At 44.3% G+C, this 23,602-nt stretch overlaps 1 protein-coding gene across 1 annotated transcript in view; it reads right to left on the reverse strand.

Moving 5' to 3' along the window:
• The window catches only part of LOC127574966 (protein eyes shut homolog), a 94,259-nt gene that overhangs the window by 15,654 nt on the left and 55,003 nt on the right, over nucleotides 1-23,602 (reverse strand). The window contains exon 3 of the mRNA XM_052024535.1: nucleotides 18,368-18,501. Coding sequence (XP_051880495.1) covers nucleotides 18,368-18,501 — 134 coding nt within the window. The remainder of the gene's footprint in view (nucleotides 1-18,367; nucleotides 18,502-23,602) is intronic.

Genomic DNA, 23,602 nt, shown 5'->3' on the forward strand with positions numbered 1-23,602 from the left:
AACCACCCACATCACTGCCTCATTAACCCCTTGACCATTACCTTCAACCATCCACATCACTGCTTCATTAACCCTTTGATCATTACCCCACCCACCCTCATCACCAGCTCCACGCTTTTATCAAATCAATCCCCATCTTGAACATTACCGTGATCACTTTTTGCAACTTCAAGGGTCGGTTTATAGATATACAGTGTGACACTAGTGGGTGGGGATCTTGGGGAAAAGGAAGGTAGGGACTTCAGGGAAAGGGAATCAATTCTTGGGGAATGAGAAGACTGGAGCTTCAGGGAATGGGAGGATCAGAGTCTGAGGAGCCTCAGAGAAAAGGAGGATTGGGATTTCAGAGAATGGGAGGATTGGGGTCATAGGGAATGGGAGGATTGGGACTGTGGAGAATGGGATATTGGGGTTCGGGGAGAATCAGGACCGGCGAATGAGATGCTCAGGGCTTGAGAAATGGGAGGATCAGGGGGGGATCAGGGAATGGGAGAAGCAAAACCTTGGGCAATAGGAGAACTGAGCCCTCAGAGAAAGGAGGATTGGAAGCTCGAGGAAAGAGAGCATCTGGTCTTCAGAATGTCAGGTCCAATTAGCCTTAGGGGATTCAGGGGCTTGGAAACATTGAAGAGCTGGGCCATTACAGAATTGGGGTAGTAGATTCTGTGGAGTCAGGGCATCCTACTTGTTCATGTTTCCATCTTTTTTCTCACCAGCAAAGTATGGCAGCAGCCCCCTCCTCTGTTGAACGAGATGACCAAGTTCTTTGGTGAAGTCACGTGGAAAGAGACCGATGCTTCTAGCCCCAAAAGCGCCACCAATATTTCCAAACCACACTTTTCCTTCCGTGGATTGCACCATGTTCATTTATACAGGTGACCAGCTAATCCATCCAACCACTTGTAGCTTATTCTGTGCTAACAATGTGGTGATAACAGTTGGAGCTGGGACTTGGCTCAGAAATATTGCACACTATAACCATTGTACCAGCCAGCCTGAGTGACTCCCATGTAACTCATCAACATAAATCAAACCCAAATGAAGCACAGGCCAGTTTCTTCTATCTGCATGATCATGATGTGAATGAAAAGCATTCAACAATAATGGCTAGGTGGTGAAGCCAATTAGAAGCATCTCAAGGTCAGCTCCAGGTTCCTAAGCCCCAGGGACATAACAGAAATAGAATTGCCATTTGTCTGCATTTATACTTGCAAACCCAATTTTGAGTGGCCTACACAATACTTATGACTAAACCAGATGAATAAATTATTGTAGTAACACTGAATAATAGAGAAACACATCAGTTCATTTTCCCATATCTGACCATTGAGCTAAATGCATTGATACAACTTACGTGGAAAATATAAGAAATATTTAAAATCATCTTAACCCATTTACTTCAGCACTTTGCTGACTGTTGAGATGATGTTGACAATCTGACTGTACATCACAGGGTCATAGATTCATCAAGTTGTACAGTGTAGAAACAGGCCCTTTGGCCCACCATGTCCATGCTGACCTTTTTGCCCATCTACATTGATCCCATTTGCCTGCATTCGAACCGTATCCTTCTATGCTCTGTCTAAATGCCTCTTAGGTAGCAACCGTACTGATTCCACCACTTTCTCTGACAGCATGTCCCAGATATCAACCACACTCTGCATAAAAAAATCTTAGCCTCAGATCCCCTTTAAAACTCCTTCCTCTCACCTTAAACCTATGCCCTCTTGTTTTTGATACCCCTACCATGGGAAAAAGATTTTGAGTATCGACCCTATCTATCCCTCTCATAATCTTATATACATGTATCAGATCACCCCTCAGCCTCCTTCTCTCCAGGCTATCTAGCCAAGCCTATCCAACCTCTCCCCATAAAGTCCTCCAATCCAAGCAACATCCTGGTGAATCTCCTCTGCACTCTCTCAACCACAATCATATTCTTCCTGCAGTACAGTGACCAGAACTGCACACAATATTCCAAGTGCAGCCTAAGCAGTGTTTTGTAAAGTTGCAACATAACATCCCAACTTTTATATTCCTGAAGAAGGGTCCTGACCCGAAATGTTGACCGCCTGCTTTTCTCCATGGATGCTGCCTAGCTTGCTGGGTTCCTCCAGCATCATTGTGTTTTTCATCTAGATTCCAGCATCTGCAGTCCTTTGTCTCTCTTATATTCTATGCCCTGACCTATGAAGGCAAGCATGCTATATCCCCTCTCCACTACCCTATCTACCTGGGTTTTCACTTTCAGGGAATTATAGACTTGGACTCCTATCTCTATGTTTATTAACAGTGATGTAGTATTTACTGTATATGTCCTACCCCTATTTAACTTCCCAAAATGCATCATCTCGTACTTATCAGAATTAAATTCCATCTGCTAATGCTCTGCCCAACTTTCCACCTGATCTCTATCCTGCAGTAGCCTTAGACAAACTTCTTTGCTATCCACAACACCACCAGTTTTTGTGTCATCTGCAAAGTTACTAATCATCCCTCCCACATTCACATCCAAGTCATTGATACATATTTCAAACAGCAAAGATACAAGCACTGGTCCTTGTGGTACATCACCAATCACAAACTTCCAATCCAAGAAGCATCCCTCCACCATTTATCCCTGCCTCCTATCACCAAGCTAATTTTGGATCTAATTAACCAGCTCACCTTGGATCCCACGTGCCTTAACCTTCTGAACCAGTCCCCTCAGAACTCTTCAAGGGACCTTCAGAACCACCAGCTGGGGAGAGCATAACAGAACGTCTCACTTCCTTTCTAATGATTGCTCTTACCATGATAAAGATTAGTCACTCAAATCATCAGGTCACTTTTGCTAAATAATTTGATTTTTTATAAGAAGACCATTATTACAATGAAAACCATGAAAGTAAGACCCCAAAATTCGAGAATATTCTTTCATTAAGAAATCTAATTTGCAAAGCTTAGTGAATAATTTATATTCAGGAGAGACCAACATGGAAAAACAGAAGCAGAAGTTGGTCAGTCGGTCTCTCTTGCCTGTTCTTCCATTCAATAAGGTCATAGCTGATCTTTTACCTCAACACCACTTTTCTGCATGAATCTTATATCTCCATATTCCCTTAATATCTGAAAATCTATCAATCCCAGTCTTGAATAAACTTAATGACTGAGCCTCCACAGCTTGATTGCAGAGAGGAGTGCAAAGATTCACCACCCTCTGGGCGAAGAAATGTCTTCTCACTTTTGCCCTGAATAGCTGACCCTTGATTTTTGAGATTGAGACCTCTGGTTCTCAACAACCCAGTCATTAACTCTGCATCTACTCTGTAAGAATTTTATTCTTTTCAGAGAGATCACCTCACATTCTTCATAATCAAGCAAGTGCAGTTCCAGTCTACTTAACCTCTCCTGAGAAGTAGGGAGACCAAAGCTGCATGTAAGTAGTCTCACCAGGTCCCTCTCTAATTAGAACGAGACCTTCCTCACTGCTTGTTGTGCCTGTATGTTAACTTTCTGTCATTCATATACCAGGACACCCAGGTCCCTCTGAACACCTACACCTTTCAATTTTTCATCATTTGAAAATACTCAACATTTTAGTTTTCTGTCGAGGTAAATAACCTCACACTTTTCCACATTATATTCCTTTTGCCATGACACTGCCCTTTCATTTAACCTGTCTACATTCCCCCTGTAGTCTTTCTGCATCCTTCTCACAGCCCACACAGCCATCCAGCTTTGAATCATCAACCAACTTGAATTCTTATATTTGATCTCCTCATCCAAATCACTGTAGAACGGCAGGCACGGTAGTGTAGCGGTTAGTGTAACGCTATTACAGTGCCAGCGACCCGGGTTCAATTCCAGCCTCTGTCTGCAAGGAGTTTGTACATTCTCCCTGTGTCAGCGTGGACTTCCTCCGGGTGCTTCAGTTTCCTCCCACATTCCAAAGATGTACAGGTTAGGAAGTTGTGGGCATGCTATGTTAGTGCCGGAAGCGTGGCAACACTTGTGGGCTGCCCTCAGAACACTCTATGCAAAAGATGTATTTCACTGTGTGTTTCGATGCACATGTGACTAATAAAGATATCTTAACTCATCTTAAATCATGAACACTTGAGGCCCCAGCACTGATCCTTGAAGTTAGGTATCAAGGGCATAATTATTTATTAAAGAATGCTTTATTTATTGATTGAATAATGGATCACAAAAGCAAGATAAGTATGCTAAAATAAAAGCAGAAGATGCTGTCAGGCAGATGCAGAAGAGATTTACCACAATGGAATCCGTGATGAGGGACTTAAAAAATGCAGAGATATTGGAGAGAAGGGATTGCTCTCTTTGCATCACAGAAAGTTAAGATGGGTTCAAAGTCACAGATAGTTTTGATTTAGTAAATGAAGGGAAACCGTGGCAGAGGCTACCAAAAGATATAGACTGTGTACAATAGTGCGGTCTAACCAATGTTTTGTACAGCTGCAACATGATGTCCCAACTCTTATACTCAATTCTTTGGCCTATGAAAACGAGGCATACCAAATGCATTCTTCACTACCCTATCCATCTGTGTTCTCACCTTTAGCAAGTTACAGTATGCACTTGCACCCCCAAGTCCATCAACACTCCTAAGGACCCTGCCATTTACTCTGCATGTCCATTCAGAATTCAACTTTCCAAAATGCATTACTTCACACTTGTCTGGATGAAATCCACCTGTTACCACTCCACCCAGCTTTCCAGCTGATCTAGATCCCACTGTATGCTTCAACAACCTTCTTTGCTATCTATCACTCTGCCAATTTTCATGTTGTCTGCAAACTTACTAATCAGACCACCTACATTCTCATCCAAGTCATTTATATATATATATTACAAACAAAGTTCCCAGCACTGTTCCATGTGGTACATCACTGACAACAGACTGACAGTCAGAAAAACACCCATCCACCATGACCCTCTGCTTCCTACCACCAAATCAATTTTGAATCCAGTTTGCCAACATGCCTCAGATTTCTTGTGCCTTAACCTTCCAGACCAGCCTACCATGTGGGACCTCATCAAAATCCTTACTGAAGTCCATATAAACTTCATCTACTGCATTGCCTTTCTCATTTTTCTCAGTTACTTTTAAAGTCCAAAAGATAAAAGCCTAGCCTGTCTAACCTTGCCCATTCTAGATACTTGCCGAGTATACTTTCTCTGAACTGCTTTCTACACATTAACATCCTTCCTTAAATAAGGAGACCAATGCTACACTGTACTCCGATGTCACCAATGCCCTATATAGCTGAGGAATAATCTTCTTACTTTTGTATTCAATTCCCCTGGCAATAAACAGTAACCTTCTGTAAGATTTCCTGAGTACTTGCTGAACCTGCATGCAAGCCTTCTGAGAATCACGAAATGGGACGCCCAAATTACTCTGCATCTCAGAAGTCTGTGGCATACAGAGTGGGTAGCATGACAATATTAGGACGTGGTAGGTTGGAAATGTGGGAGGGGGAATGGTGTTCTCTATTTCAAAATATAGGTCATCTCTCCAGAATAAAATTATCATACTGTAGCGGTTGCTACCGCGGAATAAAACAAGACTCTACTCGGAGGATTGCCAAACAGAACTCGTTTTTTTTCCCGCCTTGCGCGGGCCCTTTAAGGGAGAATGTTCCCGCCCAAAACAACCGGCAATAACGTAAGTCCTACGTCATCAGGACTTTTCCGCGCGCGGGTTCTCCCCGTCGCTCGGAAAGACGAGGCCCGCCGCCATCTTGGGCCTCGTCGCTCCGACGCCGCGCGACCCGACTACCGAGCCGGTTCGCCCGACTGGACGGTGAGTCGCCACACAACCCCCCTCCCCCAGAACCGGCGAGACAGTCCCCAAGGTCCGTGGGCTGTGCCAGCTGCCGCTTAGGGGGGCGGCCTCTGCGTCGCGGCGTGGCAACCTCAACAGGCTGTTGCGGATCCAAATGGGCCGGTTTGAGGCGGTCCGCCGTGAAAACCTGTTCCCTGCCTCCAATGTCCAAAATAAAAGTGGATCCGTTATTCCGTATGACTCGGAACGGTCCCTCATATGGTCATTGCAATGGCGCCCGAGGTGTGCCCCTGCGAACGAAAACAAACTTACAGTCCCGTAGTTCCTTGGGCTGGCAGGATGGGGCTTGACCGTGCCGTGAGGTGGGAATCAGGGCCAAGGCGCCAAGCTTCTCGCGCAGTCTTTGTAGGACTGCTGGGGGTTGTTCCCCTTGGTCCCGAAGGGCAGGTATGAAATCCCCGGGGACAACTAGTGGCGCCCCGTATACAAGCTCAGCTGACGAAGTGCGGAGGTCTTCTTTGGGGGCAGTGCGTATGCCGAGCAGGACCCAAGGCAGCTCGTCAACCCAGTTAGGACCCTTCAGGCGAGCCATCAAGGCCGATTGCAGATGGCGGTGAAAACGTTCCACCAACCCGTTGGATTGAGGATGGTAGGCCGTGGTGGTGTGTAGCTGCGTCCCGAGCAGGTTCGCTAATGCAGCCCAGAGACTGGAAGTGAATTGGGTGCCTCTGTCTGAAGTGATGTGGGCCGGAACGCCAAAACGTGAGACCCAAGTTGTGAGCAGCGCCCGGGCGCAGGAATCAGTTGTGATGTCAGTCAGGGGGGTTGCCTCAGGCCACCTCGTGAACCGGTCCACGATGGTAAGGAGGTACCGGGCTCCTCTTGAAACCGGCAGAGGGCCCACAAGGTCGACGTGTATATGGTCGAACCTCCTACGGGTAGGCTCGAACTGCTGTGGTGGGACCTTGGTGTGTCGCTGGATTTTTGACGTCTGGCAGTGCGGACAAGTCCTGGCCCACTCACTGACCTGTTTGCGCAGGCCATGCCAGACAAACTTGCTGGCGAGCAGTCGGACAGTAGATCTGATGGACGGGTGCGCCAACCCATGTACCGAGTCAAAAACGCGTCTCCGCCAGGCTGCAGGGACTATAGGGCGGGGCTGACCAGTCGCAACGTCGCAAAGTAGGGTCCGCTGACCTGGACCAACCAAGAAATCTCGGAGCTGCAGACCCGAGACTGCGGTTCTGTAGCTGGGCAGTTCGTCGTCGGCTTGCTGTGCGTCAGCTAGGGCCGTGTAGTCGACACCCAAGGATAGGTTGTGGATGGTTGGTCTGGAAAGTGCATCAGCAACGACATTATCCTTTCCGGAGACATGTTGGATGTCAGTTGTGAACTCGGAAATGTAGGATAAATGTCTCTGCTGACGAGCTGACCAGGGATCGGAGACTTTGGAGAAGGCAAAGGACAGAGGCTTATGATCGGTGAAAGCGGTGAAAGGCCTGCCTTCTAGAAAGTATCGGAAATGCCGGACCGCCAGATACAGCGCTAGAAGTTCCCGATCAAAAGCGCTGTACTTCAGTTCGGGCGGTCTAAGGTGCTTGCTGAAAAATGCCAAGGGTTGCCAGCGGCCTTCGAGTAGCTGTTCCAGTACCCCACCTACCGCGGTGTTGGACACGTCTACCGTGAGGGCAGTCGGGACGTCAGTCCTGGGGTGCACCAGCATCGTGGCATCTGCCAGGGCGTCTTTGGCCTTAAGGAAAGCAGCCGCAGCCTCGTCAGTCCAGGTGATGTCCTTGCCCTTACCAGCCAGCAGCGAGAACAGAGGGCGCATGATACGGGCTGATGCAGGGATGAAACGATGGTAAAAGTTGACCATCCCAAGGAATTCCTGTAGGCCTTTGACTGTGTCGGGGCGGGCAAAATGGCGGATAGCATCCACCTTGGCGGGTAGGAGTGTTGCCCCGTCGCTGGTGATTCTGTGGCCGAGGAAATCGATAGAGTCAAGTCCGAATTGGCACTTGGACGGGTTGATCGTGAGGCCGAAATCGCAGAGGCGGGAATACAGCTGGCGGAGGTGGGAAAGGTGTTCCTGGCGGTTACGGCTGGCGATCAGTATGTCGTCCAAGTAAATGAACACCAAGTCCAGGTCTCGGCCTACCGCGTCCATCAGCCGCTGGAAGGTCTGCGCGGCGTTCTTAAGGCCGAACGGCATCTGAAGGAATTCGAACAGGCCGAATGGGGTGATAATCGCAGTTTTGGGGACGTCATCTGGATGGACCGGGATTTGGTGGTATCCCCTAACGAGGTCCACTTTGGAAAAGATGCGGGCCCCGTGTAAGTTCGCTGCAAAGTCCTGGATGTGAGGGATGGGATAGCGGTCTGGGGTGGTGGCGTCATTCAGCCTGCGGTAGTCGCCACAGGGCCTCCACCCTCCGGTGGCTTTGGGGACCATGTGCAGGGGGGAGGCCCAGGGGCTGTCTGACCTGCGAACAATCCCCAGCTCCTCCATGTGACGGAACTCTTCCTTTGCCAGGCGGAGCTTGTCTGGAGGTAATCGTCGTGCTCGGGCATGAAGGGGTGGCCCTGTGGTAATGATGTGGTGTCGTACCCCGTGTATGGGCCTAGAATTTGTAAATGAAGGTGCCAAAATCGATGGGAATTCGGCTAGGAGCTTGGCGAAATCGTCGCCAGAAAGGGAAATGGAGTCCAGGCGCGGGGCTGGTGGGCTGATTTCTCCCAGGGGATAGGTCCGGAGAGTGCTAGAGTGGACTAACAGCTTCCTTCGCAGGTCGACTAACAGGTTGTGGGCCCGAAGGAAATCGGCTCCTAGGAGTGGTCGGGCGACGGTGGCAAGGGTAAAGGTCCAGGTAAAACGGCTGCCGCCAAAGTGTAATTGAAGCGTACGGGTGCCGAAAGACCGTATCGTTGTACCGTTGGCGGCATTGAGTAGAGGACCTGGTGGCCTGTCACGAGTGTCGTGGCCTGTCGGGGGCAAAATACTGACCTCCGCTCCAGTATCAACGAGGAAATGCCGTCCAGATTTCTTGTCCTGAACGAAGAGGAGGCTCTGTCGGCGGCCAGCCGCCGTAGCCATCAGCGGCGGCTGGCCCTGGCGTTTCCCTGAAACTTGCAGGGTGGGCGGCATCCACGGGCCTCCGCACCCCACCTCTGATGGTAGAAGCACAGCTGGTCACCCGTGTCGTCATCTGCGTTCCTGGGGCGTGGCTGCACGGTTGCTGGGGCCGGGCGAGGCGGGCGTTGGGCTCACGGCCTGGTGATTTGACTGACGGACGAACCGCTCTCGCGCTTGGCCCTCCACAGGACATCTGCCTGGGCGGCCACCTCACGGGGGTTGCTGAAGTCGGCGTCAGCTAACAACAAGTGGATGTCATCGGGGAGCTGCTCGAGGAAGGCCTGTTCGAACATCAGGCATGGCTTGTGACCCTCGGCCAATGCCAGCATCTCATTCATTAGGGCGGATGGGGATCTGGGCCCAGGCCATCCAGATGAAGCAGGCGGGCGGCGCGCTCACGACGGGAGAGGCCGAAGGTCCGGATCAAAAGGTCTTTGAAAGCCGGGTACTTATCTTCCTCCGGAGGCAACTGGATGAAGTTTCCAACCTGGGCGGCTGTCTCCTGGTCCAGAGAGCTAACCACATGGTAGTACTTCGTGGAGTCGGAGGTGATCTGCCGAAGGTGGAATTGCGCTTTGGCCTGGTCAAACCAGACACTGGGCCGAAGTGTCCAAAAGGTGGGCAGCTTGAGGGCCACTGCGTTGGCTGCTGCGCTGTCGTCCATTTCGCGGGTCCAAAAGCCGTTTGGACCGTCGGGGTCACCAATGTAGCGGTTGCTACCGCGGAATAAAACAAGACTCTACTCGGAGGATTGCCAACCAGAACTCGTTTTTTTTCCTGCCTTGCGCGGGCCCTTTAAGGGAGAATGTTCCCGCTCAAAACAACCGGCAATGACGTAAGTCCTACGTCATCAGGACTTTCCCGCGCGCTGGTTCTCCCCGTCGCTCGGAAAGACGAGGCCCGCCGCCATCTTGGGCCTCGTCGCTCCGACCCCGCGCGACCCGACTGCTGAGCCGGTTCGCCCGACTAGACGGTGAGTCGCCACAATACAAAGGTAGCATTGAAACTGTTTCCACCACCTTTCAGGCATTGCATTCCAGATGACTATGTTTTGCCAGAAATCTGTGCCTTCTGGTTCTCAATGCTTGGTGAAGTCATCTATAAATAATGTACTGTACTTATTATCGAGGGCTGCATTCCACCCATTATTTATCAGCTTGCTAATTTAGTAAGCTCCTCAAATATTCCAAACTTAAAAACAATAGCTTCAGTTTGTAGTTCTTTATACCTTTTCCCCCATTTGCACTTCTACCATTCTTTTCAATTTCCTAACAATGCTTCATGACTGCGAGAAAGGATAAGTATTCTGAGACATTAAAATGTTCCTCACCCTTATAATTAACTTTACCAAGACATATTTGATTACTCACCAATGACCTGCTCACTAAAGCCCAGTTTGTGTTTTGCAAGGAACGGGCTTCATCACAGACTTGGTCTAAACGTGGACTAAACAGTTGAAATCCAAAGATGTGGAAAGAATAACTGTCACTGACATCAAGACAAAACTTCACTGAGTGTGTCTCAAAGGAAAATGCATCAAGGGGAAATGACTCCAATGGTTGGAGTCATACCTCGCATAAGGGAGATTTGGTTGTGGTTGTTGGAGGTCGATCATCCCAGCCCAGGACATCAATGCAGATGTTCCTCAGGGCAGTGTCCTAGGCTTAACCACCTTCCTTCAATGACCTTCCTTCCTTTGTAAATTCAGAAGCAGAGATGTTTCTCAATATTCAATCTCACTCCAAAACTTCATACAATGAAACAGTCCATGCTTCAAACAGCAAGAAGTGGACCATATTCAGGCATGGGCTAATAACTAGCTGGTATCATCTGCACCATGCAAGTGGAGGCAATGACCATCTCCAATAAGAGAGAGTCCAACTGCCTATGACCTTGCTGAGTCCCTCACTATCAATATCCTGGGGATTACCACTGAAGAGAAACTCAGGTGGACCAGCCACATAAATATGGCAACTATAGAAGCAGGTCAGAGGTTAGCTCATGACTCACCTCTTAACACATCAAAGCCTTTTCACCACCTACAAGGCACAAGTCAAAAGTGTTGAGATATTCTCTCTATTTGCTAGAAGAATACAACTCCAACAATACTCAAGAAAGTCAACACTATCCAGAATAAAACAGCCCACTTGAATGGTATCCTATTCACCTTTCTAAACATTCATTCACTCCAGCAGTGATACACAGTGGCTGCAGTGTGTACCATCGACAAAGCGCACTTCCATTTACTCAGCTAAGCCTATTCCAGCAGCACCTTCCTTTATCTCCAAGAAAAACAGACGGATAATGACATCACTGCCATCACAAATTTCATCTCTAAATTGCATATAATCCTGGATATATATCATCAATGGGTTTTAATCCCAGAACTCACTCTCATACAACATTATGGGAGCACCTTAACCAGAATGACTGCTATGTTTCAAGGCGATGGCGCATCATTACCTTCTCAAGGGCAATTAGGGATGGGAACAAATGCTGGCCTTGCCAATAAAGCCCCTACCCTGTGAATAAATTACATTAAATTTCCTTTGAATAATAATGTTTTGAATCCTTTTTATTTGCATGCTTCATGTCCTTGTAATGAACATGTTGTACCTCCTTTAAATTAGCTTATTCCAAGTCCTTCTGATCTTTGGAATTAACTTGTTCCATAACTTTCCAATTAGAAGCTGGGGTAACATTTGTTCTCATTTCCTTTGCCATTCCAGAAAAATGTCCAATTTCTATTCAGTTCATAGCAATAACGTGGCTGAGACTGTGTAAATCAGTTGTGAGATATGTGCATTGCTGGAAAGGTGAGCATTTATCACCCATACCTAATTGCTCTTGGGATGCTGGTGCTGAGCTACCTTCTTGAACTGCTCCAGTCCAAGTGGTAAAAGAACTCCTACTGTGCCCTTAGCTAGGGTATTCCAAGGATTTAACCCAGCAACAATGAAGGAATGACATTGTAGTTCTTCTTGTGCCTCTGCTCTTACCCTTCTAGGTGGGGGAGATTATGAGTTCGGAAGTCATTACTATTTGTTTTGAAAAGTTAGGTTCTATTTTTAAAACACTACATAATATAGTTCACAAGATCTTGTCATCAATTATTCATATATCAAGATGCTATTTGTGACGGGGAATGAAACACAAAGCTGGTTCTTTCAATGACTCAAACAGATTTAGGTCACAAAAATTATCTGCAAGCCACCATTTGGGAAGGCTTATACAGCACATCATCCCTGCTAATGTCCCGTGTGTATTACATTCCTTTTCATTGTGCTGATGGCTGACAGGAATAATCTTCTCCATAGCACCTGTTGTACTTCATCCTTGAAGAAGAATATTATGCCAAATTTTGCTCAAGAATGACAGCATCGGAAACATGCAGACTATTATTAATTCACAAATCTACCAGCAGCATTGGGCGTGAAAGAAATCTTCTTGAATCATGAACCATCACATATAGATGTGCAACAATGCAGATAACCTTCCTATGATTTTCATGAGGATTAACATGTTTCACATTAATTTTGTCATTAAACTTACCACAGAAAGTTAAGTCAATAAGTAAGTGTGCAACTGACCTCTGTCGTCATGATGAACAAGAGTAGTTATTTACCTAAACAAGTCAGCTTCACATTTTGCATGGCACAGCACCAGGTGCATGCAGAGAAATTTAAATTTGACCATTTTTGGAGGGACATGTTAATTACGAACTTACTTCATGCATGCACAGATAAGTGCATGTTCTTAATGTGCTTAGTGATTGTTGGGGAATCTCATGCTCCTGTTATTTCCCTCACAACCAACCCTTAAGCATGGTTATAATTGTTATGGACTGTCAATGACTTTTTGCCAAAAAGTAAGGAATTTTATTCTGAATTTGATTCATTCAGTTTAGGAATAGTTCTGACAAAATTTAAAAACATAATTTTAAATTAGAAAAAAACACTTCTCTCAGTATATTTCCCCTCACTCCTAATCCATTCTTTCTTCTCTACTTTTATATTTTTTTCCAGATGTCCTATTTACCCTCACTCAAAATTCCAGCAGTTTGGTGGGCACAAAACATTGGAAACTAAACATGAAGTTATAAACCTAACTTGGCGTATCACAAGATGCCTTGCACCAGCAATGTTTGGCACTGTGTATTAGTTACTCATTTATATTGACTTTAACTGAATTGTTTTATTTAATTAAGGTCGTGCAACAGGTTGGAATTCCAGTGGACTCCATGACCAGAATGTAGACTCTGAGGCACACTGTCCTGCATAGTTGAACAAGACTGTGCTGTGTGATGCTTTAAATCTCAGTAACAGTGGGTTTTAGTTGTATTTGTTATGGGAAATGAATGATAGAGACTCCAAACTGTCATGCACATAGCATTCTTGCTCAGTCAGCTGACCCATCCTGACAGCCACATGTCCCTGTCCAGTCAGTTAACTTGTTCCTGTTGACAGCCTCATCACAACTATTCAGTTAGCCTACCCACTAAGCTATAATTGTCAGGTCCCTTGGTGCATTCAGTCTATCATCTTCCTCACCAGTTTTCATGTGGTCTTGTCAGAATGTTTTCGATGTTCTATTGTAGTTTTTCTGTGCTCTATCTATGGGTAAGCCTAGTAATTTCTAGGGTAGGGACATGTTTGGCACAGCTTTGTGGGCCGAAGGGCCTGAATTGTGCTGTAGTTTTTCTATGTTTCTATGTTCTAATCTACTTACCACTGGCTACATCGTGGAGAGATACAGCTAGTAACAATAGAGTAAAACAATAGTCACCTATTTAAGATAGATATGAGGTGAGTTTTTTTTTCTCTTGGTGGGTGTTTCGAACTTTCTTTCTTAAAGGGCAGTGGAAACAGCATTTTGCAACCTCAGAAGCAGAACCTTGGAATGGGAGAGGAGGATAGATACTTGATAAGCAAGGGGTTGAAAGGGTACTGTGGACAGATGGGAATACAGAGTTAAGGTTAGTCAGAACAGTTACAATCTTACTAATTGGTAGAGAATGCGTTAACCCATATGTTCCACTAATCTAGAGGCAATGCAGCAAGAAATTCAGCTGACCAGTTTGTGACTGGTGCAGTTGTATAATCTTGCACCCACTGATGAGATAATATTCATTATCTATGGACTGACTTTTCATGAGTTTGTGCCCAGTGACTCATAGCGTGGAAGATTATCATATCCTCTTACCTAATCTTCTTTGTCACATGGATATTTAAGATCAGTGAATGTAAGTTCAAATGCTATATCCCATCAACGGCATCAACAGCACCATAACCCAATAGTCTGTGCCACCGACTGCCAACAAACTCCATCACACAAGACTCCCTCCCAACATTCTTTGAGACACCACAACATCACACACTTACACTGCAGCAAGCGTCATGGCCACATCTCGCAGCATTCAACCATCACTGGCACATCGCCTAAACACAAGCACTTTCATCTCTGTTGCAAGACATTGTGGTGTACAATGAACAGCAACTGCTATCCAGTCCAGAGCAGGTGCCGTTGCATCAGTGTACACCTGCAGGGTCAACATGGCTTATCATTACTGAACTACAATTCATGCTCTGTGATCCATATCTGATCCTCCTTCTCACGTCACACTTTCCCCTCAACCCACACTGCATACAGTGGGAGACTGCACTTCCCAACTTCCTACTTCCCCCACTGTGACCTTACCTTAATGACTTTCCTCTTTCAAATAGACAAGAACCGCCACTTGGTCACATGATGGAGAAGCTATGGGGCACAATGGCTTTAGATTAAGGAATATCAGCCACAACCTTAGATACTGTTGTTCTGTGCAATTTTGAGATTAACTTGAAGGACAAGGCAGAAATATGGCTCAGATACCACCTTGAGCGAGATGAGGTCTGCATGACCTCTGCTCATTCTTCCAGTCATAATGAACACCAAGGGAATGCCTACAAATGTACCCATCTCTAAGTAAGCTATTTTATGCAGAAACCTTGAAGTCACAACAAAATCTTACAGCACCTAGCACATCACTCCCTGAGAACTTTGGTAATTTTACTGTATCCCCGAAAATGCCCAATCCTTGTGGAAAACAGCCTGTGGGAAAGAGCACTGGTTTTTCCCATCACTGAACATGTTCAGCTGAGTGAGTTGAAGAGACCATACTAGCTAATGCACAGGGCTTCAGTTTGAAATGCAGAAGTCAAGTTGGCATTGCACATTTGCTGGCTCCATAATCTGCAAACATAGCATATTTCGAGAATGTATTAATTGATCATGCTTTGTTGTTCCTGTTAATGTGGTGCCCAGGGTGCCTTGAACCAAGTACTTGTACGAAGTCACTTGTTGCCATATTGGAACTGGCTTTGCATATTCAGAGCCCAAAAACTAGCTTACAGAGTTGAACTTTGCGAAAGCAGTACTACAAACATTATTCTTAATTGATTAATCATTTCTGATCAGCTACCTGAGTACTAGCAGTATTTCGCCATTGACATAAATTATGACAATATTGATACCCGTTTTTCCTTCAAAATTGCTAAAAATAGATTAATATTGAAACCATCCAGATCAGCTATAACATCCACAGATTCTGGTGTCAGTGGTAGTTCTTTGTAGCTAAAAACTTCTGGGTTACATCATGATCTGAGATGCATGTCTCTTTACCCTTGCTCATTACAAGACAGTAAAACACTTCTCCGAGCAGTTTGGAGACAGCTCTGGGTGTCTACATGGCTTGTGCAACCTTTACTTCAGTTCTTACTGATGGAGCGAATTAACACGTCGATCTTCCTTGAATATTTGTCTATCCTATGTGATGAAGAACGTTACAAGTCAATACAATCTGTGGTGGCAATTATCTATTTCAAACCATTTTTTATATAACTTCCATTCCTTTCTATTTTACATTTTTGCGTACCTCAAAGGTCTGTTCAACCTTCAACTTTCCTCTCCAGAATAGGACTATTATAGAGTTGTGCCAATTTTTATGTCATTTGTTTCTGAATATATGACGACTGATGTGTTCTCTTGTTGTTAATTGTTGTGGTCAAGTGTGCATTGTCAATCATTGTGATCACGTATCTATTGTCAATCTTTGTATTATAATACATGTTGCCAATTTTTGTGGTTAACTGTGGATTGTCAGTGCTTCTGGTTAAGCTTCTTAAATGAGAAAAAGCTATCAATACTGTCAATTACTTTGGCTATTTGTGATTAAAACATTTTATTCATCATATCAGCAGGAAACAGCTCTTTGCCCTCTCTCAGATAACATAACCATCATGATTTGAGGACTGAATATCATTTTCTGTAATCTTACAAGTCTGTTAATTGGATTACTTTTCAAAATGACTTTCAGGATTTATGATACCATTCTACTGCAATTTTCTTTTCAAATACACACAGCCCGAATTACTTCAAGCCAACAAAAGTGGCAATCATTTCTTTTGTCTTTGGGCATGACTTATCTCTTTTCTCAGTATGAGTTCTTGAAGTGAAAAACTATGAGTTAATCCTGAAGAGAAAAGTGTTCAGTTCTTTTTTTTGTATGTCACATAATTGGCAAAATGGAATTTACTGCCTCTCCACAGTCAACAGAATGGTTTCCAGATTTTGCATCAACCCTCAGCCAGTTTGGAGGTGGATTGCTTTTGCCCACAGTCATAACACATAACCTTTCCAACAGGCTCTCCAATGACTCAGAAGTTTGGGTTGTTGAACCAATCAATCTTTTCTTAAAGCTCTGCCTTAGGTCCTCATTTACTGCAGAATTGATATCCAACCTTGGAGACACAAGAAAGGCTGCAGATGCTGGAAATCTGGAGCAACACACAAAAAATGCTGGAGGAAGTTAGCAGGTCAGGAAGCATCTATGGAGGGAAATGAACAATCGATGTTTCAGCCTGAGACCCTTCATCAGGACTGGAAAGAAAAAGGGCAGAAGCCAGAATAAAAGGGTGGGGGGAGGGGGAAGGAGCATGATCTGGCAGATGATAGATGAATCCAGGTGAGGTGGGGCGGGGGGAATGTAGGTAGGTGGGGAAGGGGAGGATGTGGGAATGATCCAAGAAGCTGGGAGGTGATAGGTGGAAGAGGCAAGGGGCTGAATAAGATGGAATCTGAGAAGAGAGGACAGAAGACCATGGAATAAAGGGAAGGAGGTGGGGAACCAGAGGGAGGAAGGTGTGGGTGATGGGCAGGTCGTGAGGATGGGGGAGGGGAAAGAGAAGGGGTAATGCGGTCAGAGGGACAAGGGAAAACAAAGGGGGGCAGAGGGGAGTGGTCACCAGAAGTTAGAGAAATTAATGTTGAAGCTATCAGGTTGGAGACTACCAAAACGGAATATGAGGTGCTGTTCCTCTAATCTGCGTCCAGCCTCAACTTGGCAGTGGGGGAGGCCGTTGACAGATATGTCAATGTGGGAATGGTAAGTGGAATTAAAATGACTGGCCACTGGGAGATCCCAGCTGTTAAGGTGGACAGAGTGAAGGTGCTTGATGAAGCGATCCTCCAATCTGCATCGGGTCTCAATGATGTAGAGGAGGCCGCACTGGGAGCACCGGATGCGATAAGTGACACCGGAGGATCCATATGTAAAGGACTGCCTCACCTGGAAGGACTGGTTGGGGTGTTAAATGGTGGTGAGGGAGGAGGTGTAGGGTCAGGTGTCACATTTAGTGCGGTAGCAGGGTTAAGTGCCTGGAGGGGGATCGGTGAGGAGGGACGAGGGGACAAGGAAGCCACAGTGAGAGTGATCCCTGTGGAAGGCAGAAAGGGGAGGGGGGGGGGAATATGTGCCTAGTAGTGGGATCTCGTTGGAGATGGCGGAAGTTGTGGAGAATGATCTGTTGGAGATGGCAGAAGTTGTGGAGAATTCTCATGCTTGCTCCACCCTTCAATATGGTCACAGCCGATGTTTTACCTCGGTGATAATTTTCTGCATTAACCCCTCAAAAACAGCTTCTTCCCCATTGCTATCAAACTTCTGAACCAATCACCTCTTTCACATCCCCCTCCCGATAGTGTTGCCACATTCTCAAACCCTTAATTCTACCTCTTCCTTTATTGTCGCTTTAGCATTTCTTTTTGCACTACTTCAGTTTGCACTACTATACTTTGCACCATCCCATTGTTTTTGCGCTCATCGCTGTTTTCATTGTTGTATTTATTATTACCATGTACACTATTTATACTGTGAGCTTCATGCGAACAAGGAATTTCCCTACATCCTGTTGTATATAATAATGAACAAATCAAATCTAGTCTAATCTAATATCCCTTCCTTCCCTTAATATCTATGTTTGTAATTCTACTTTTACCCATGAATATCCAGGAAGTGTTCCCATCTTGCTAAGCTCCACATATCTTCTGGTCTATAATTGATTACATATTACTACTGCCTTCATCTCTTTTAATCTCACTGGAATTATGAGGCCAATTGTACTTACATTTTCAGAACATGGAGTGAGGCACATGTACTCCAAGCCGATTGGACGATCCACACATTGCAAACCACTTGGGCAGGTGGCATTAAGTACTGTACATGCATTTGAATCTACTTCACAATTCTTCCCTTCAAATCCTGCAAGAAATTAAATAGCAAGATACAAGGGGGTAGGCAATTCACTATGGAGAGTTCAACACCAGTAACCAGGACTTAATACACTCGATAGAGATTAATTACATCATTTTACAAATCAATGTTAAAACTCATGCAAAATTTAACCTTTGCTGACATTTGAATAGATCGTGACTGTGTTTACACATTGCTGTGTTTTTTTTTGTTTCCCTGACAAATCTGAGTGACAGACTGTGCCCAGGGTATTGTTCCTTCCAAATAAATCAGGGAGATGGCTGTGACAGTTCCTGAATATTTGTTTGGGGAACGCCTGAGTGATTTCCAATGCAATTTCTTAACATGAAGCATAATAAAAATTTGGAACTTCCTCCCCCCAAAAGCTGTTTTAGTCTGGAGTCAATTAAACATTTCAAAACTGAGAGTGACAGCTTATATTAGGACTGAGCACTACAAGGTTATGGGACAAAGGTAGATGTCACATTCAGATACAAATAAGCCATCTGAATAAAGCCCCATTGGAATACAGTCCTCTGCCTATGTTTCTGTGATGCTCAAAATATACTCCTGGACCCTTTAGAGATTTGTATGTCTAGTAATTAATGTTGGTGATCAAACCCAGCATCCTCACAGTGGCAGAGCCCAAGGTTGGATCGTGTCCTCAAGTGCTATCTGTATGGAGTTTTGTCCTGGCTGCTTCTGCCTCAATGATGTTGAGAGAGCTGTTGGACTTAAACTAACCCAAGCAAATGGAGAGTATTCCATCATACTCCAGGCACATGCCCTGCAGATGGTGGAAAGGCTTTGGGATGTCAGCAGTCAACTGCCAGAAGGCCAGCGGGGCAATTTGGGAACAGGCCCTTGTGATCTTCTCCCTGAGGCCTTGACTTTGCTCACCGCCCAGGAGAGCTGTGGCTGTGAGTCACACAGAGAGCTTTTGGACCAGTGGGAATGCCACAAGCAAGCGTTGTTATGGGAATAGTGCAGGCAGTGAGCCAGATTGTGCTTTGGTAGAAATACAAGAAAGTAGTTTGCTTAGCATTTTCAGAGGACAGCGAGAAGTCATCTGTGTTGCTGTGGGTCTAGAGTCACGTACAGGCTGGACTAGGTAAGAACAGCAGACGGACATTAGGGAATAAGATGGATTTCACAACAATCCAATCATTTCATGCTCACCATTACAAAAACTAGCTTCTAAAAAAATGGAAAAATATTTAATTAACTGAATTTAAATTCCCCAGCTATCATGGGAGAATTTGAACTCATGTGTTTTAAACCTCTAGATTATTGGTGAAGTAATTTAACCACAATGCCAACATTCCCAGAATGTCATCTCTATATCACAGTACTAGAACACTGAAAAAAATAAACAGAATCCTCTCCTGTTATATGTGGACTGATTGCCCTTCAGCCCATCAATGCTCAAGCCCTTATTCTTACACAAATCCTACTCTAACTTATTTTATTCTCCCTACATTTCCATCAGCTACCCGCCCCCCCCAGATTCTGCCACTCACCTACAGACCAAGGGAAAAGCTGCCAATCTATCTATAAACAGCACTTTTTTTGGGATGTAGGAGGAAACTGGAAGACCTGTAGCACCAGAGGAAACTGACTTGATCAATGGATCAATGGGAGAATGTGCCATCTCCACACAGACAGCACCAGAGGTCAAGACTGAACCCAGATCACTGGAGTTGTGAGGAAGTACCCTAATAGCTGTGCCACTGTGGTGCCTGAGGACTTCTTGTGTGTTTTTTTTTCCCCTGGTGTGATCTGAGAAGTAAGCAGGCAAAATGTAAGAGGATTTTGTAAACAAGGACACTGATCTAAACTGAGATATCACACTTCATTAGCCCACAAAAGCCACTTATACAATGCCTTACAAAATTGCTCATTTGATGAAAACCGGCTGCAAGCCTCCAGAGGATGCTCACGTATTCTGTCAGTTTTCTTTCATGCATTCTGCATTGCCCCAGTTTTTTAAGAAAATCACTGCAGCCTCCTAATAAGATGTCTGAGAACACCTTTTTACTTTCTATCATCCCTGTGGATTACCAGCATTATATATTCTCCTTCCTGCCATGCACACAGGTCATTACTCCTGTTGCACACAAGTATTCCTGTAATGAAGGGAACGAGCATTTAGTCCAGCGCACCCAATGTTGTGGCATGCCACAATCTGAAGATTTAATGCTGCAGTTGCACCCACTAGACAAAGATATTTCAACATGACCCACCTAAGGTGGTGAATTCCCCTCCAATAGGAATAGGAGGAGGCATTTCAGTCTTCCCACCCTGTTCCACAATTCACTGAGACCATGGCTTACATTTTCTTCACTATCCCTCAGCCTTAACATAATTGCACTCGACAGACTTTTAGGGGAGTAAGTTCCAGATGTTTGCTGCGTTTTGTGTGAAAATCTGCTTCCTGATTTACCTCCTAAATGACCCAGCTTTAATGTTGAGGTTCTGTCAATAATAATTCTGAATCTGATTCCGTTGCTGCATTCTTGGTTGTTCCATCAGAGAAAATTGTTTATCTGCTTCAATTCTATTGAATCATTTCTTTTACAATATTTTATTAATTCCACAAAGAAAGTACAGAGTACATGAATCAAAAAGAAGAAAAAGTACTACAAAATGCATTGTGTTAAATCACACTTGAAGTCACAATACTCTAGATTAATAATCACACATGGTAACTAATTAATAACAAATAAATTGGAATAATTTTATTATTGAAAAAAACCCTAAACCCACTACCAGGACCGGAGCTCTTTAATAAAAAAAATGACAAGGAAAAATCCTGGATACATAACAATATCAGCCAACATCTGTACTTTAGCTACCAGATCAAAGGTTTTGAAAATAGTTCAAAAAAGGTTCCCACAGCTTTTGAAAGTCTAAGTTAGATTCAGAAATTGAACAATGGATCTTCTCTAAATTTAGGTATGAAATAACATCCCGTAACCATTGAGCATGAGTAGGCGGAGTGACTTCCTTCCATTTAAGCAACACTGCCCTTCTGGCTATAAGAGAAATAAAAGCCAGAATGTGTAGATCAGAAGCCTCCAAAGTAATGTCTTTTTCTCCTACAATCCCAAATAATGCAGTCAAAGGATTAAGTTTAAAATTTATCTTAAAGAGCACAGAAAAAGTCTGAAACACCTCTGTCCAATATTTTTTAAGACTCTGACATGTCCAAAACACATGAATTAAAGAAGCCTCTCTGTTATTGCATTTATCACAATAAGGAGATATATCCAGATAAAAACGGGATAGCTTGTCTTTAGACAAGTGAGCTCTATGGACCACTTTAAATTGAAGGAGAGAGTGACGGGCACATAATAATGAAGCATTGACCAGTTTAAAAATTTCATTCCAAGTTTCCTCAGAAATTGAAATCTGCAAGTCTTATTCCCAAGCATTTTTAATTTTATCTAAAGGAGCCTTACTCATTCCTAATAACCTGTCATAAATATTAGATATTGAGCCATCATAAAAAGGCTCCAAATTAAAAATTACATCCTAGATTAAATAAACATCCTAGATTAAATAAAGCTCACTTTCAGAAGGTTAAAAAGAATGGAGGTTTAGCCTTACCTAATTTTAGGCTCTATTACTGGGCAATCAATATACAAAATCTTATGCTTTGGCTACATTACATTAATCATGAGGCCTGTCCAGTAGGGGTTTCTTTGGAAGCTAACTCTGTTAAAAAAATTTCTATTATTTCTTTGCTTGGCTCTTCACTTCCTTTATCATTAAGTAAACTAACTGATAATTTAGTAGTTAAACATGCTTTGAGGATTTGGTTACAATTTAGAAAATATTTTGGCTTACCAAGATTTTCTTTGTCTAGTCCATTTTTTCTAATTGTTTTTTTAAACCTTCTATGACTGATGTAGTGTTTAACGAGTGGGACAAATCAGGTATTACTTGTTTTCAGGATCTGTTTGTTGGAGGAAATCTTTCTTCGTTTGAACAATTGTCAGCCAAATATAGTTTACCAAAAACTCATATTTTCCGATATTTACAAGTTAGAGACTTTCTCCTATCTCAATTACACTCTTTTCCTATGAGTCCTGATAAGAACTATTGAATCCTTTCAGCATTTTAAAGACTTTGATCAGATCATTCTGAACATATTCAGAAAACAAGCACCACTCTCAGTCATCAGCGAAGTGATGAAAAGCATTGTCAACAGTGCTATCAAGCAGCAATAACCTGCCTACTTATGCCCAGTTAGGGCTTCGCCAGGAGTGCTCTACTACAGACCTCATCACAACCTTGGTCCAAACAAGGACTCAGTTCTAGAGATGAGCAAGAGTGGAGGCCCTTTATACCATGGCAGCGTTGAACCAAATTTGGCACCATGAAGCCCTGGATAAAATTGAAGGCAGTGAGCATCAAAGGGAGTTGGAGTTGCACGTTCACAGAAGAAAATGGTTGTGAGTATTGGAGGTCATTTGTCCCAGCCCCAGGACATCATTGCATCAGGGCATGTCCTAGGCCCAATGATCTTCAGCTGCTTCATCAATGATTTTCTTTCCATCACAAGGTCAGAAGTGGTGATATTGACTGATGATTGCAAAATGTTCTGTTATATTCACAACACCTCTGCAAGTGAAGCAGTCCATGCCTGCAAGCAGCAAGACACAGACAACATTCAGGCATAGGCTGACAAGTTACAAGTGACATTTGCGTCACTCAATTGCCAGACAACAGCCAACAGAGAGTCTAATCACCTACCCGTGATATTCGACACCACTACCATTGCAGAGTAACCCATTTGGCAGTCAGCATTGACCAAAACCACTCAAGCCATGACCCTTAAATGCCCTCTAAGGTGAGATAGAACAAAAACATTCAAGAATATTACCAAAATGCTGAAACAGAGAAAGAATAAAACAGGGCAGATCCAGCATCATAATGGGCACTGAATTCAGACATGGCAAAGCTGCTCCCAGCCCACTCAACCTTGCAAAACCCTCCTCACCTATCTTCTAGTGATTAGTATTGAATGCCAATAAATGGTATCCAAAATATCGATACAAAACAATATTGTCTTCAGAGCTGCAAGCTGCCAATTGTTTCTGGTCAT

The sequence above is a fragment of the Pristis pectinata genome, chromosome 10 (genome assembly GCF_009764475.1).
Source record: "Pristis pectinata isolate sPriPec2 chromosome 10, sPriPec2.1.pri, whole genome shotgun sequence".
NCBI lineage: Eukaryota > Metazoa > Chordata > Chondrichthyes > Rhinopristiformes > Pristidae > Pristis > Pristis pectinata.